Genomic DNA, 14,325 nt, shown 5'->3' with positions numbered 1-14,325 from the left:
TATATGTATGTGTGTATGTCTGTCTATCTATCTATCTATCTATCTATCTATCTATCTATCTATCTATCTATCTATCTATGTATGTATGTAAGTGTAAATATATACTCTTTACTCTTTTACTTGTATAATGAGGTCAATTAAGACGATTGCAACGAAACAAAAAATGCAGTAGACGGGGTCGGAAAGGGGAATTTCCGAGGTTCCTCAAAACCCCCACTCCTTCCGTTTTCCGCGGAAAGAATGCATTTCCAACAGCTTACGAGGTCAACTATGACGACTGCACCCCCACTAAAAAACGCGGGGAAAAAATTATTTAGTACCGAAATCGAGTCTGGTGTGAAACTATAAACGTACCAAAACGCTCTAATGCTGTAGTTAAAGCGCATAATTATATTATATGTACTGACAGAAATCATAATCGCCCGAAAGCACCGGTCAACAATTGTCTATCCTAATCGGTCAGTTTCAGCTAATTCCGTGCTTTACGGTCTCTGTCAGTACACACGTGTACAATTATGTGTTTCAACTGCAGTATTAGAGCTTTTTAGCTCTTATTTCTAGCAATGTAGGTGTTGTAACACCTTATTCATATTTAGTGACTAGTGTTTGAAAAATGAAATTTAGCTTATATGCTGTTATTTTCGTTATGAAAATATGATTGCTAACAGAATTAGGTGTAAATCGAATCACTGATAAACATATTAAATATAGAATGATTGATGAAATTAACCAGAGATGTCCTCCTGCATGGTAATATGGAGGTTTGTGTACAAAAAGTAGGGTAGACAATTCAGAAATTTCAATTAATTAAAATAACTTGAAAAATAGAATGTTGCTGGAACGAATGGGACCTTTAGCAGACATGCTTTTGTGCGTGTGACAATATTTTCTATTTAATGATATATGGAGTACTTCTTGATTTTAATGTCCGTATATTTTTGGAGAGTGAAGTTTTGTCTGGGTTGCAAAATGTGTGTCTATGTTGGTTGTATCATGTTTTCAACTGGTTTGCTATAGACCATTTATATATATATGCAACATTGCTTCAGAGAAGTTTATTTCTCGAGCGTAGAATGAAGAGATTGTACAGCTCCAATCACTGATAAACATATTAAATATAGAATGATTGTAGAGAATTACCAGAGATGTCCCCCCCCCCCTGCATGGTAATATGGAGGTTTGCGTACAAATAGATGGGTAGACAATTCAGAAATTTCAATTAATTAAGATAACTTAAAAAATAGAATGTCAGTAAGGTTTAAAATAAGGATACATAACGTCTTTTGAAATTTTTTTGCGAATCGGTTACACTGTTTCTCTATAATAATAGACTATCCGCAATAAAGCTATTAATGCTAATAGTTGAATATGAGATAACTATTACATAAATACTTGATTACGAACCCAACCCATTTGAAAGTTCTCAAAAGTGATAATTTTTTATCGCTTAATAATTATTAAAAGACAAATTTTTAATATAGGTATTTTTTTCATGACCTACCTGACTTGTAACAAACAGCTTTAGGTTCTTCTGTGTTTTTGCATTTAGCGCCCTGGTGGATCCAGGTATTGTTACACTGTAGGAGGGATGTCTCATCTCCATTACAAGAATAAACACCCAGTACTGAAAGCGAATTTGAAGTTTTTTTCAATTTACTATATCCAACAATCCCATCTTTGTATCCCAATGACTTGCAAAACACTTTAACATCTTTATCAGTCCATATTTCTTTACAAATTGATCTCCACAATCCATCAAAAAAAACTTCCATTCGACCTTGGCTGACACTCAGACCATCTGCTAAACGAAAGCGGACTCCCTCTGCAAAAAACATTGGCATAACATTATACAACAGAATTCAGATAGGAATACGTAGAAACATCGAATATTTCATTTCAGAAATTGAGTTTTATAGACCGCACTGGTTATTAAAACATCCCTACTTTACGTTCAAAGAAACTTCTACATTAGTTAAAATGTTGTACGGACCAAGTTATTGTGATAAAACTTAAAACATGAACATAAATAAAAAGATATTACCGAAACTTTTAAAGCAAAGAACACCAGCTACGTGGTCTTGATCAAAAGTACAGTTAGTGTAGTCATCAAAAGCTGTGTAAGAGCAGTGAGATAAGCTGCCTTCCGTTCCAGTACAGTTGAAATGACTTAAAATAACTGGAGGTGCGTTCGTAGAGTATGTACTGCGAGATGCATATATCGCTACCCCATCATAAAAATCAAGTTCTCTACATGCGACATGAGCAGCTTTATCGTTCCACCCAACTGGACAAATTGTTGACCACTGATTAAATATTTGTGCTTCAAGTACTCCATAATAGATATTTTGTATTCGTGTGTGTAAAACTGAAAAGAAATGAAGAATACCAATAATATTATTAATAGGAAATTGTTGCACGAATTGTGGACACTAACAGATCTATCTATATACTCTTAATATTAATTTAGGTTTTTATTTTCAATATGATAATTGTCTTAAACTCTAGTAAAAGGGAGTTTGTTTTCATTTTGGATAATAAAAAGACGTTTGTATTCTTGTGTGAGTATGTTTATGTATGATATATAAAGATTTCCCACCTGTATTGTCTGTGAATAGAGCTGAATAAGCAACCTGTTAGCAGTATGGGTAGGAATTCCTTTATTCGACTCATATACATATATATAGATAATAACGGACGATGATCAGTCTATAGTTGAAAATTTCTAACGTGTAAAAATTTATGAAACTTTTTAACGGCAAAAATAATCGCTAGAACCTCTTTTTCAATTTGGCTGTAGTTTAGCAAACGTCTTCATGTCCCGTCTCTATTTTTATTTAGCATTACTGCTCCGATACCGCACCCAGAAGCACCTACAATCTCCACTGCAGGATCGAAATGTGCTAAAGACAAATCTGATGTTAATATCTTTTAATTTCGTTGAATGCCTTCTGACAATTTTGAGACCAATTCCACTTTACATCTCTTTTTAGTAGATTATTTAGTGGAGCTTCTTACCTTGTTCATATTTAGTATATAAATTTGATAGTAGTTTGCAAGTCCCCCAAAAGCTTGTAAGGTAGATATATTTGTCGAAGATGGCATATTGTTAATAACATTACTGCCCGCGACGGGTTTGGTTGACGACCAATTTTATGAAAAATTTGTCCTAAATATTTCATTTTAGGTAAAAAGAATTCACGCTTAAAGCCGTAATTCCTTATTTTTTCGAACACATATTTTACGTGTTCGATATGCTGATCACGGGGTTCACTTTTAATTTATATATATCATCCAGGTAGGCCATGGCGAAGTCACACTCTGCAAGCATCACTTGTTGAAATGTATGCCAAACGGAAGCCGGTTAAACTTGTCCAGACCTTTATGTGTATTGATAGTTAATAGCTTAGAACAATCGTCTTACACAATTATCTGTAACTAGGCATCAGACAGATCTAATTTTGAGAACAATTTATCTGGGATAAGTAACGAGTAGTTATACTGTTTTAAACAGTCGATTAGTCCCGTCGAGAAACCTGCAGAAACACGTATTTTATTGTTCTTTTTAATGTACATAGTTGAACTCGCTCAATCTGAGTAATCAATCTTTTCAATCACTCCCATTTTTTCCAGTCTGTCTAATTCTTTATTTACCTGTTCCAGTGCTGCAAACGGCATATTGCGTTTGAGTTTGAAAAGTGGTAATGCATTTTCTATCACCTGATATTTGGCTTTGAATTTATTGCACCGACACAACTCGTCCGAGAAACATTAGGAAACACCATTTTAACTTCTTTTAAAAATTTTCTGACTCTGTATTTGAACTGGCGCATGGCTCCATTACAATTTTAGAAAAAGTATTTATGGGTAAATCTCGTAAGTCGAACAGTTCCTTCCAGTCAATTGTAAAAAGGTTGCTTGTATTTTTTTAATACATAAGCTTTCGTTTTTATCGTCTAACCGCGAAATATAGCATTACGAATAATTTCGCCTTTAAAAATTAATTCAATCCTTGAGACACCACGAGCAGTTTTTCGATGTTTTCTGCAGTGTAGATTTCTCGATTTTTTCCATGTGTTTTCATTAATTAATGTCACTACCTGTATCTAATTGTAATTTTACATTTGTATTATTAATTTTTACACACTCAAATTTCCTTTGCGGCTTGTTCGTATTTCTTGTTACCGATAAACTATTTACATGATTTTTTCTGTTGAACCGTTTTTAAAGTTTTTTTTATAGTGTGATTTTTTATGACTTATTTTACTACGCTTGAAGCATTTTCGATTTTTATAAGGACCGTGGAATCTGTAGTGTAATTATCAACATCCAAAACATGGGTTTTCTGCTTTTATTTTACTTTCGGTGGCACCGATTGTATATGGGAGCAGTTTCTTATGTCAATTTGTTCCGTATCATACTTTAGGTTTATTATTCTCTGGCATTGTTCAGATATTTCTTGTAGTGTTAGCTTTTGATTCTGCTCTAATTTAGTTAGAATTCAGTTGCAAATTTCTGCGTCTTGCCGTTAAACCTTGCACGAAAATTAAGCATTTGAACATATCTGGTGTCAGTTCATTGATTTTAAATCTTTCGCATTCCCTATTAACAATTCCAGCGCATGTAATAAAATTTCGTCCGCTTTTTTGCAATTTTCATGCATTGCCAACGCGTATTAAATAAAGAGCTTCCTCGCTGAAAATCTTTCAAAGGATATCAACAGTTTCTTTAAAACAGACTTCCCCCGGTCTCTTAGGCAATATATAGTTGCAGTATTTTTCGTGCCCGGCCAACTTTATCAACGAAGTCGATGAATTTTCTGTTTTGTGGAATAGCAGTTGTATTAATAGTTGCTGTTGCTTCTGCAATTCCATCAAATGCTGTTGTTACTGCTGTTGTTGCTGCTGTTGTCGTTGTCTTTGTAATTCAATTACTGACGCTAATAATTTTCCATGTTCCAAACAACAATCTACCCAGCCTGAGTTCGAATATCCTCGTCCTCAGTAATCTTATGTCGTGGGTTTGAATATCTCATCGCCAATAATGTTATGATGACGTTCGCATGTGCACAAGGGTGTAGAATAGTTTTACCCAAATAAATATTTGGATATGGTTATCTAGAATAACCTTTCGCAGAGTTAATATGTTCACACAGAACGTGCTCCGTACTACGCCAAGCGAAGGTACGATATTAAATTAACACAATAATCCAATACGAACGGTCAGCGCTGTCAACTGATTTCTTTATTGCGGCATGTAGCCTTAAAAACGAGGGGACATTACAAGGACAGACAACACAAAACGTGGGGTACATAAAACGAATGATGAAATACGAAATGAAATATTTAACAATGAAAGGATGTAATGGCTTACGAGCCCCCAAAGCTTGTAGTTCCATTTTACTGTTCTAATTATACATATTGATTATCAGTCTTTTTTGTCTGATATGTATTCCATGAGGTTCTCTAGTTCCATCACATTGGGTAAACTGTCATATTGTATATATATCCCGGTAGGTCTAATTCTGGTTCCAAATAACTCCATCAATCTTTCCTTTTTCTCTTCCTCCAATAAAACCGCTCTTTCATCAGGTTCGAACATATCATAATTCAGTTTGACTCTTATTAGATTTTTCATTTTTGCTAATTTTTTTTCTATCTCTATATCCTTACTATATCTTAACATTGTTCTTTATATTTCGTCCAGCAATCTGTCCTGTTTGTGCTACATATTCCTCTCTCCTTATTTTCTCCTTCTAATCATACTTCTTCTCTCTCGCTCTTTGCTCTTCGGTTTTTTTCCCCTGCTTGTTGTTGGCTCTGGTTCCTGTGTTCGAATCTCCATACTCTCTTTTTCCATTGTAACTTGTTTCTTTGTCTCCGCTTTTCTTTTTTTGGGGGACTCTTTGGCAGAGACTCCATTCTCGTTCTTTTCCTGTCTGTTGCAACTTCCTCCTCCTTTTCCCCTCTCCGCTTCTACCACCACTGCTTCTACTACCTCCATCTGTCCTTGTTTCTGGGGGCACCTTGCTTGCATGTGTCCCCTTTCTCTGCAGTTATAGCATATTGGCGGTCTCCCTCCCCCACCACTAGTCGGGTCTCATCGGGGAGCACCAACTCCTCCGCCATCTTATGTAGATCTGGCAGAGTTATGTGTATCAAAGCTTCGAGACCATAACCCCGCCAGTTGATCTCCGACTTCTCCACCTTTATTATATCCACCTTCTCCACCTTTATTATATCTACCTTCTCCTCGGAGTTGTAGATGATGGCTGTCACTAGCCATGCTTCGTCAATCTCTGGGGGACACTCTCCGCAGTAGGTCGGTAAGAGTGCCCACTTTGTTGATCTCAAAGGCCTTGCGTCCTCGTCGTTAACGAAGCGCACCTCCACCGTGCCGTACTTCCTTTCTCTCGAGCAAAATGCTGTAACTTCTTTAATCTCTTGTAAACATTTCTCAATTTCTTCGATTTCCGCTACTTCAGTCTTTTTGGTTTCTATGTTAAACGTTCGGTAAACTATTCTTTTTCTCTCTGCCCTTTGAAACATGTTGGCTGGTGGTGTTAAGCGGAGGCAATCTCCCTCCTTCACAATTGGTCCATTATATTCTTTAAAATCTCTTCCTTCCGTCTCAACTTGCCTCAGCTGCAACATGTTGGGTGCCGGGCTTTTGCCCACCACCGCAGCATAGCTGCCAGCTTCCATGCCCAACAATGGGTAGAAAAAACAAATTCAACAATAGTTCAATCAACAATCCAACCACAATATCAACAATTTCAATAACAGTTTCAAAAATCAAATTTCCACAACACACCACTCTGTCAACTACCGACAGTTCTCTATTTTATTGAAATGCGTCAGTCACGTGGGGGTGGTCAGGGTCTTTCCACAACAATATGTATGTATATATTTATATATGTATACATGACAGTCTTCTGCATAATTTCGCCTACCAGATTTCACTTACAAACCAAAGTTCTACACAGATACGTCTGCACACTGTATGCATTAAGGCAAGGTATTTTAAGGGCGAATCTAAGGCAGAAACGAGAACGTAGTGAATGAGTGAATACGGACGATATATAGAGATATATCGTTTATCGATCGATCGATCGCATTATCAATGACATTGCATAGTACTCGGGTACTACAAATGATTTATGTCATAAATGTCTTGTATACTTTTCTCTATTATATGTTATATGAAGTATTTCTTCTCATAAGTTTGAAGTAAAAATTAAAAACAATGAAACATTGCACTTCAATATTAACATTGTTGAGTACTTACGAGCATCAGGATTTTCAGAATCAGCACAAAATACAGAAACAAATCTCTCCGAAGGGCATTGTCCAAATTCCAGCTTACACTCTAATAGTGATGCTTCTGTTCCTGTACATCGTAGCCTTGTTATATGAGTGTTTATATTTACTGGGATATTTTCAAAAACAAAACCTTCAGGTGGGTATTTTTGCTTTGTACCAGAAACGAAACCCAATTCTCGACATAAAACATTGGCTTCCGTAGAACCAAACCCAGCGTTGCAAATACCCATCCAAGAATCATTGACAAATATTCCAACACGGCCATAATAAGAAGAATCACTGAATAAATTCACTGAAAGTCAGGAGAAAATAATTCTTTAATAAATATATTATATATATGCACAAACATAGAATCATTAGAGTTGTATGACATACAAGTCTGTGTATTTACTAAACATATATTTTTAGCCAGCCGCACTGAGAAAAATGCACATTATAATAAGACTTCATATTTTACCCTTCTTTAACAAAAACAACGACTAAAAATTGACCTAACAAATTTAGGTTTTTGCACAATTTTATTAGACTCCGAGTTCTCATTTTTTTTATTATCACAAATAATAATTCATAGCTATTCATAGTGCACAGAAATGCAGATCGAAATTCAATTCGTCTACTATAATGTGCATAAGAGCTCACATTTTGACAACGTTTATATAATTAGCCTCACTGTAAAAAGTAAATATTGTCATTAAATAAAAAGATATCAACCTGGAAGTTTCAGAGTTCTTTATTGCTTTATCTCAGACTCGAATAAAACTGAATCTATTTTCCCTAATTTCTATTTCAACGAGTTAACGACTATATGTCAATGCATTCGATAGTTAACATGATGCAGAAAGTGAATCAGTCGAAAGCCCCCCCTGTTGCTAATATCTGTGACTACTTCTTCAGCTGACACAGCTGTATGGTAGTACTCATTAAGCTTGTTGAAAATCTTCAAAATATCTTTAAAGAGCACAAGAGAAAGCACTGCCGAATAGAAGGCAAAAAAAGGTCTAACTTCTGGATAAATTAAAATCGAAACAAACAGTCTGATAAAATGATCAATAATATATATTGAAAAAGAAGGAGTCACAGAAGATCTCACGTGTATGAGCAAACATGACCCAAACTTTAAATATGAGAGAGGGAAATGACGCTTCAATTGTTCATGCGGTTGTTTACAACTTTCAAGGCGCTCTCATCAATAATCTCTCAGAATAAATGCTAATGAATAATACAATACTATCTTGCTTGATATCGGAAAAGTAAGAAAACTAATGTTATAAATTACAATAGATAACAATTTCGGATATAGGGTTAAGTAAAATATATTATCCTTAATATAAATATGTTGCATAGGACGCATTAACTGAACAAATTTGTGACTGTTTATATGAAAGACAACGTGAAACGTAAGAAACTATACTTGACAACAGTATTTAAATTTAATTTTAAACATAGGAAAATATATAATTTTAGAGATAAATCAAAGAATTGTAGGGAAAGGATTTCCCGATAATTTCAGTTTAAAGGATAATATTCACAAATTAAACAAACACGCACACGTGTGCGCCTACATACACGCCCATACACGCACACACATTATCCTCTAAATAGCGAACTTAGATAATATAGAAATATTAAATCAGTCATTACATCAATGGAAAACATAAAAGATGTGTGACTAGGTTAAATGTAAAGATAATCAATTATGAACTGAATGACATAAATAAAATTTTGTTTGCATTAGTAAAATGTAAATAACATGAAATATATTAGTAAAAAACTGTTGAAAGTTCGATTATTCCCCAAATATTTCGCCTAGACTCATAAATGTACATTGCAGAGATACTGGTACACCACATACATGTACACTACATAGATACCGGGCTTACTTTGAGCAGAGATGGTCAGACTACAAATATGCCACTCGTCTTATGGGTAACAACGTCATCTTCCAGCTTCTTGAATGTTGCGACGAGACTCCGAGAAAAGATCTCACACGGACGTTCGGCGCGCTGGCCTTCAAAAATGAGCGAACAGTCCTCAGTCACATTAAGTCCCTGGCAGTTCGCCAAGAAAATGTCATGGTCGCTCGCGTGCAGCTACAACAGATGCGCCAGGACCGGGACGAACTCTCCAGGGCCTTCGCTGCGCGTCTCCGAGGGCCGTCAGATTTAAGGTGGAATGCCCCTCGGAGGGCTGCCATGCCACGATTGATTGCCGTGGGTTGGAGGATGAGGAGATCCGCCTTGACATCCTGGGGGACTTCAAGTAAGACATGACCCTGGAAGAAGGCCTCAGGTACATCGAAGCAAAAGAAAGCGGAAATTGCTCAGCCAGCCGTTTCATGGGCTACAGAACCACTATAGCTCATATAGGCGTCAGGAGCGGCACTCGCTGGTCAATAAATCCAGTGAAGCCTGTGATACACCCGCCTCTACTCCCTGCAGTCACTGCGGAAAACACGGCCACGGGCGTCATATACAGGAACGCATGAAGAAATGCTCCGCCTGTAACCACAAGTGTGCTACGTGTGACATCCTGCACCACTATGAGAGTGTCTGCTGCCGACAACGCCGTCCTCAGCGACATGCTCAAACCAACGTAGCTGATATGGAAGACCATATATCTGCAATATTCAACAGCCTATGCCTTGTGGTCGACCTCCCTGACAAATCCTCAACCCAACCAATAATTCCTGGACCATCTGTATTCCTGACGCCAACACCAAAGACGAGACTATCTTCTCAACTCAGTTTAACTGCTCTTCATGCAGCTACACCACCGACGCCTCCGGCCTACCTAACGTGCCCACTTCCTGACACCAAGACCACCACGACCGGGAACTCATCTCCAACACCTATCCCCAGAGCCACGCCAGCTTCCCCCATCTTCACCACCTCTCCTACCTCAGACCTGCCACCAATGATCGTATCCCGAGAGCTCCTCAAGCCTTACGACTACACAATCCCCCTGGCCTCCAAGAGTAGCCCTTGCTTGATGAAGCTGATCCTTCAACCGGTAATCGCCCCGTTCCGTTCGTCACTCCTCCAGACTGGCAAATACTGACATAAAAGCCTGACGCACAACTGACACATTTCCCCTTGAACGTAACACTACCAATATCAATTAACTGTCCCTCACATTAATTATCTCATTTTATTTAACCATGTACTACATATCATCAGTCTTCTTTGCTTCCCTCCAAAGACTTAGGGAGGGCATAGAGGATTATAACTAAACACACATATATTATCATCAATTCGCCATACATTATTCGTTTCATTATCCATCATCTTTTCCTTCACATTTCAGGTATACTAAAGACACTTTTTGTCATTGTTCCAATCTACGTAAATAAAGTGTTAGTGAAAGCAAGGAGTTGTCAGACATATTTAGATACTGGTAAATTTTACACAAACGGTTATGGGAATTGAAAAATAGTTTTCCATACAGATATATTTAAAAAAATTTCCAAAAGGCACTGAAAAAAAGAGAGAATCGCGAAAAACAGACGCTTAAAAAGTTATAGCAGAATCCATAGCCAAAGTACTTGTGAAGAACAACAACAATTTAAAACTGGTTCCGGAGCGGTTAATAAAATTTAAAGCTAATTTTGGTTGCAATACAGACAAAAATCCTACGAAGAAACGTAACGAATTATAGTATTTAGAAATTGTGTGTTGAATGTAAAACTACTATCTGTTCTTGTTCGTTCTTTGTTGAATGTGGCTAAAACTACATCCCTAGAGTACCAACAACACTTCTTAAAACGAGTCAGCAACAAAAGGTGTAACCGCGTGTGTGACCGGAGAATCGCAACTACTCCTGCCTATATGTTCTCACAAGCTAGGAAACTATGGAAACCGTAACAAAATGTCCGCTTGTTGTTTTTGGTTCTAAGTACGACTCTTCACTTGCTCTGATTAGCATTATTGTGAAAAAAGATTGCGCCGGAGAGTCAGTCCTACTGTCTCGTCCCCGACTTTCTGACTAGTGGCAAACTGGGCTGAGACGGCTGGAAGTATACCAAGAAGCAGAGACATTCTATATATCTCACCGTGCTTTCAGATATGTGTTCTACAACATTGTTGGATATTACACCTTACTCCCCAACAAGACTTGATAACCGATGATTGAATTGCTTTCACAACACAGCATATCAGATTTAAGCAAGAGTTTAAAAGTCATCGGCCACAATCTAGTTTAGTAGGCCTGCTAATGCCATTATCTAGATGTTGCACTGCAACGTGCAGCCAGTTCGTGAAGTTACAGGTGAGAGCTGAGGACTAGGCAAAGGCAGATGACCTGTAGTGAAAATGTATTGATATGTACATTCATGCCATCACGTACCGTAGTAATATTGTTTCTGATGACTAATAAGCATAAAACTATAGATATTTAAAGAAGCGTAACATTTGAGGCAAAAAGAATTATCAAAATGATGTGAACTGTTTACTTTACCTGCTGGATAACATTTAACTGTAGCATGGTCCTTACAGGGCTTTATCATGTTCGTCCAATTCACTATACGAAGAGGGCAATCTAAAAGAGATTCTTCTGTGCCTTCACATTCAACAGATGCTAACCATACATTTTTTCCAATTGATGTACTTATGGCGGCCTTTCCACCACGATAATTCATTTTCTTGCACACAACAATCGCGTCTCTGTCATCCCATAGATCAGCACAGATTGAACCCCAAAGATTATTTATTTGAACTTCAACTCTGCCAGTGTTTCCTTCTCCAATCAGTCTGTAGTTAACAGGCCTTGGCTCTGAAATACATGATGGGAAAATAGTTTACGTGTGTACACACAATCAAATGATTTCAGTGAGAAAACATACATACATGCATGCATACATGCACACATACATACATACACACATACATACATACATACATACATACATATATATATATATATACGTAAATACATACATACATACACACATACATACATATATATATACATACATGCATACATACATATATACATATAAATTAGCTACCTGGCGGATGTTAACATAAAGCTGAAGATCAGTGAAAAAGAGAATACCTACGCTGAACTATTTGAGAAATCTGCAGTGACTCTATCCAGATTACAAGTACCAGTTTAAACCTGTAATTACTGGGGCCCTGGGATATGTAACACATTGCCTAGATACCAATCTTGAGAAATTAGGCTTCTCAAACCAGAATTGAGAAAGCTCATTCGAAGACTACAGATCCAATCCATCACTGGAACTGTAAAATTATTTAAAACTTTCCAGAAGTTTATCATCTAAATATATATGAGCATGTCTAGATATGCAACTATATGTATGAGAATACATATTTAAAACAAAACATAGATCTGCACATATACATACATACATACTCACATGCAAACATTTATACATGATGACCATCCACGCGTGACAGAGGAAGACCATTGCGCGCTCTAGGACTAGCTTATATTTTGCATTTGCGGCTCCGTTGGTGGCTAATGAGCCCTGCTCTTGACAAGCATATACGACTGCAAACATTGCAAGTCAAGCTTTCCCCATTCACAACACTAGCAGTGCGCTTTCGAGCAGCACGCTTAAATTCTTCATGCAGAGTACGTGCTCTCTTAAAGGTGTCAACCGCCTCCTTAACCTGCTTCCTCCATCTGTGGTGATGACAGGCATTTCTCTCCCAGTCAGTCTCTTGCATAACACAGGCCTTAATGAGGACTTGACGCAGTCCTTAAATCGCAGCCTTGTTTTCTGGCAGAATTTCTTTCCAATAATAAGTTCCCCATATAGCATCAGGTTAGGGATCCTGCTATCCTTCATTCTAATAAGGTGTCCAGCCTAATGTAATCGGTGCTTGTGCACCATCGCCTAAATACTCAAGATATCAGCAGACTTCAGGACCTGTGTGTCTGGAGTTTTTAAAGCCCAGCCAACATTCAGAACGTGTCTCAGACATCTCTGATGAAAGCGTTCAAGGATCCTTACACGACGTTTGTAAAGGGTCCATGTCTTACATGAGTAAAGGGGCGATGTCAGTACACATGCACGGTACATAGCAATTTTTGTTTGCTTTGTGATGCCATGCAGGGGCCAGACACGAGACTGAAGAGACCGGGAGGAATCAGTTGCTCTCTGCAATCTGAAAGATATTTCATCATCCATGTGCTGCCCAGGTAGACAAACTTGTCTACCACTTTCAGGATCGTTCCTTCAACCAGGATGAATGGAAGTATAACGTCACCATCAGAACTGCTTGTAACACCAAAGATGAACTGAAGGCAAGGATTATGGCAGCATTCCACATATAGATTTCCTGGTGCAGGCTGGAACATCACAAAAGCCTTGTACACGACATACATACATGTATACATACATACATGCATGAATACATGCATACATACGTACATACATGCATACATACACTATGTTGAAATTCTAATGAAGGAGCCTTGGATCTAGGTTAGAAACCGGCTCTTTCTCTATTGGCAAGAACTGTTTAAAATAATGAACAATGACACACACACACACACACACACACACACACACACACAGATATACACACACACATGAAGGTGCATGACTTTGTGGTAAGGATATTCGGCTCATGATCGCATAAGGTCTGGAGTTCGATTCCCGGGGGAGCATTGTGTCCTTGAACAAGACGCTTTATTTCACGCTGCTCCAGTTCATTCAGCTGATAAAAATTAGTTCTTTCTGTTATTGAATGGGCCAGCCTTTTCACATCCCGTCTCACACTGAATCTCCCTGAGAACTACGTTAAGGATACGCGTGTCTGTAGAATGCTCAGTCACTTGCACATTAACTTCACGAGCAGGCTGCTACATTGATTGGATCAAGTAGAATACTCCTCGTCGTAACAGACGGAGTGCCAATGTATATATATATATATATATATATATATATACACACACACATGTATATACACACACACACACACACACATATATATATATATATATATATACATTTATACATACATACATACATACATATATA

General features: G+C 37.5%; 1 protein-coding gene across 2 annotated transcripts in view; it reads right to left on the bottom strand.

Moving 5' to 3' along the window:
• LOC106872843 (deleted in malignant brain tumors 1 protein) overlaps window positions 1-14,325 on the bottom strand; it is a 257,237-nt gene that overhangs the window by 60,415 nt on the left and 182,497 nt on the right. For both annotated transcript variants that reach the window (XM_014919977.2, XM_052973204.1), the window contains exons 16-19: window positions 11,772-12,086; window positions 7,285-7,611; window positions 2,042-2,365; window positions 1,502-1,822 (exon numbers count right to left, since the gene is read on the bottom strand). In XM_014919977.2, coding sequence (XP_014775463.1) covers window positions 1,502-1,822; window positions 2,042-2,365; window positions 7,285-7,611; window positions 11,772-12,086 — 1,287 coding nt within the window. The remainder of the gene's footprint in view (window positions 1-1,501; window positions 1,823-2,041; window positions 2,366-7,284; window positions 7,612-11,771; window positions 12,087-14,325) is intronic.

Source organism: Octopus bimaculoides, chromosome 15, assembly GCF_001194135.2.
Source record: "Octopus bimaculoides isolate UCB-OBI-ISO-001 chromosome 15, ASM119413v2, whole genome shotgun sequence".
NCBI lineage: Eukaryota > Metazoa > Mollusca > Cephalopoda > Octopoda > Octopodidae > Octopus > Octopus bimaculoides.
This window is presented reverse-complemented; position numbering and strand designations above follow the sequence as displayed.